At 39.3% G+C, this 2,775-nt stretch overlaps 1 protein-coding gene across 1 annotated transcript in view; it reads left to right on the forward strand.

The window, feature by feature from the left end:
- Window positions 1-2,519, forward strand: part of LOC113648000 (26S proteasome regulatory subunit 4-like) — an 8,584-nt gene extending 6,065 nt beyond the window's left edge. The window contains exons 7-11 of the mRNA XM_027155037.2: window positions 1-89; window positions 390-579; window positions 1,221-1,372; window positions 1,777-1,931; window positions 2,267-2,519. The exon at window positions 1-89 is cut by the window's left edge and continues 8 nt beyond it. Of these exons, the coding sequence (XP_027010838.2) occupies window positions 1-89; window positions 390-579; window positions 1,221-1,372; window positions 1,777-1,931; window positions 2,267-2,401 (721 nt within the window). The 3' untranslated portion in view covers window positions 2,402-2,519. The remainder of the gene's footprint in view (window positions 90-389; window positions 580-1,220; window positions 1,373-1,776; window positions 1,932-2,266) is intronic.
- The last annotated feature ends 256 nt before the right edge of the window (window positions 2,520-2,775 follow it).

Raw genomic sequence — 2,775 nt, forward strand, 5'->3', positions numbered from 1 at the left:
GGAGCTGCCTCTCACACACCCAGAGTATTATCAGGAGATGGGCATTAAACCTCCTAAAGGAGTCATTCTGTATGGACCTCCAGGAACTGGTTCGTACCATCATCATCATCATCATCTCAATTATTCCAACATTGTTCACTTCTCTGTCACATCATAAGATCTTGTCTGTTCTGTTATCAGCTCATCTGTTTGTTCTATAAGCCGAGGCTCAGTGTGTCTCAGCGTTATTACATATTATCTTTAAACATGTGAAACACTTTGTTTACTGTATTATTGAATATTAACACGAATCATTAACTGTAGCTATAAACAGACATAAAGGTGTAATAAAGGTGTCACTCAGTATGTTACTATAGCAGTGTTTTTCTCTGGTTAACTCTTCACTGCAGGTAAAACTCTTCTGGCCAAAGCAGTAGCCAATCAGACGTCAGCGACGTTCCTGCGTGTGGTCGGTTCCGAGCTGATCCAGAAGTACCTGGGTGACGGACCCAAACTGGTGCGTGAGCTTTTCCGAGTGGCCGAGGAATACGCGCCATCTATCGTGTTCATCGATGAGATCGACGCCATCGGGACTAAGAGGTACGACGGCACTGCAGTTTAATCTGACGTCATGTACCTACAGATTTAATGAGGAATATCAGAATTAAACATCAGCAGCAGTTCAAATAATATTATACAATAGTATTGCAATTCTATCAAATAGTCTCTGTAAAATATGCAAATAAATCAATAAATGATAAATATATAGATTTAACATTAGCATATGTACTTAATCATAGCAATAATTAATAATATACAGTTAATTAAATGCAACACACATTAGCTGTTAAATATTTGTCAAATTTTATTTTATTTAAGTATTTAAAACTTTTTAAATATTTATCACAAATATAATCAGTGTATTTAAATGTAATAGAATCCATTAATATAGAGTAATTTAATATTTAATTATTTACACAATGAGTATTGTTTATGTTTAAATCTATAATGCAAATAATTGTTTAAAACTATTTAAAATAAATAACGCAGATAAAGAAAAAGGTTCCTATTAACTCTGAAAAACAAATTAACAAGATACAAATTGAAAGAAGAAACAAGATTTTGCAGTTTTATTCATTGACCTTAATCGTTTAAACCTCAGATTAAACCTCAGATAAGGTTAGACACAAGACTGAATGGTCTGATCTCTAAGCTTCATCCGATCTCCTGCTTCTCTGCAGGTATGAGTCCAACTCCGGCGGCGAGCGTGAGATCCAGAGGACGTTGTTGGAGCTCCTCAATCAGCTGGACGGATTCGACTCGCGTGGAGACGTTAAAGTCATCATGGCTACAAACCGCGTCGAAACCCTTGACCCTGCGCTCATCAGACCAGGTAAACTTCCAGTCAGGTCCATTCCAAACCAGTCCAGACCAATTCAGTCCAAACCAGACCAGACCAGACCAATTCAGTCCAGACCAGTTCTGACCGGTTCAGACCAGCACTGAGCCCAATCCTGAGAATAAAATCTACTAAAATGATAAACTGTTACAGAAAACATCACAAAATAAAAGACTAATTAAATGAAGGTCTGTAAAGAGAATGAATATAAATTATGAAGTGAATTATAAACATTGTGTACAGAAAACATCCAGCTAGTAAATTATATACAATAAAAGTCTGTAATGAGACCGAATAAATATTATATAATACAGATTTGTTTACACTTTCAGTCAGTGAGTTGAAATGATTTGACACAGAACTTTATCATCAGGATGTTGTGTGGTTGTTAAATTCAGGTCGGATTGATCGTAAGATTGAGTTTCCGCTGCCGGACGAGAAAACCAAGAAAAGAATTTTCCAGATCCACACGAGCCGGATGACTCTGGCTGATGATATCAGTGTTGATGAACTCATACTGGCAAAAGATGACCTTTCTGGAGCCGACATCAAGGTGTGTGAGTGTGCGGGAGTGTGAGTGTGCGAGTGCTGAAGATGAAGCTGATATAACAGTCCTCTAACAGCACAGCACTGAATATTTAACTCTTCTTATAACAAAGACACTGATTAGAATTTTATATATAAAACTGTCAATTTTTATTTAGTTATCATTCTGTTTAGTCTTAATGTTGTAGAATGACCACAAAACATGATCCTGTCTCTTCTTATAGCAGCTATTAACTCTTTCCTGTCTGTGTGTGTCTGTGTGTGTCTGTGTGTGTCTGTGTGTGTCTGTGTGTGTCTGTGTGTGTCTGTGTGTGTCTGTGTGTGTGTGTGTGTGTGTGTTAGGCGATCTGCACCGAGGCTGGACTCATGGCACTGCGTGAGCGCAGGATGAAAGTCAGTAATGAAGATTTTAAGAAGTCTAAAGAGAATGTGTTGTATAAGAAACAGGAGGGGACTCCAGAAAGCATGTACCTGTAACTCTGTGTGTGTGTGACTGTGTGTGTGTGTGTGTGTGTGTGACTGTGTGTGTGTGTGTGTGACTGTGTGTGTGTGTGACTGTGTGTGTGTGTGACTGTGTGTGTGTGTGACTGTGTGTGTGTGTGACTGTGTGTGTGTGTGACTGTGTGTGTGTGTGACTGTGTGTGTGTGTGACTGTGTGTGACTGTGTGACTGTGTGTGACTGTGTGACTGTGTGTGTGTGACTGTGTGTGTGTGTGAGTGACTGTGTGTGTGTGTGTGAGTGACTGTGTGTGTGTGTGTGAGTGACTGTGTGTGTGTGTGTGAGTGACTGTGTGTGTGTGTGTGAGTGACTGTGTGTGTGTGTGTGTGAGTGACTGTGTGTGTGTGTGTGT

The sequence above is a fragment of the Tachysurus fulvidraco genome, chromosome 16 (genome assembly GCF_022655615.1).
Source record: "Tachysurus fulvidraco isolate hzauxx_2018 chromosome 16, HZAU_PFXX_2.0, whole genome shotgun sequence".
Classification (NCBI taxonomy): domain Eukaryota; kingdom Metazoa; phylum Chordata; class Actinopteri; order Siluriformes; family Bagridae; genus Tachysurus; species Tachysurus fulvidraco.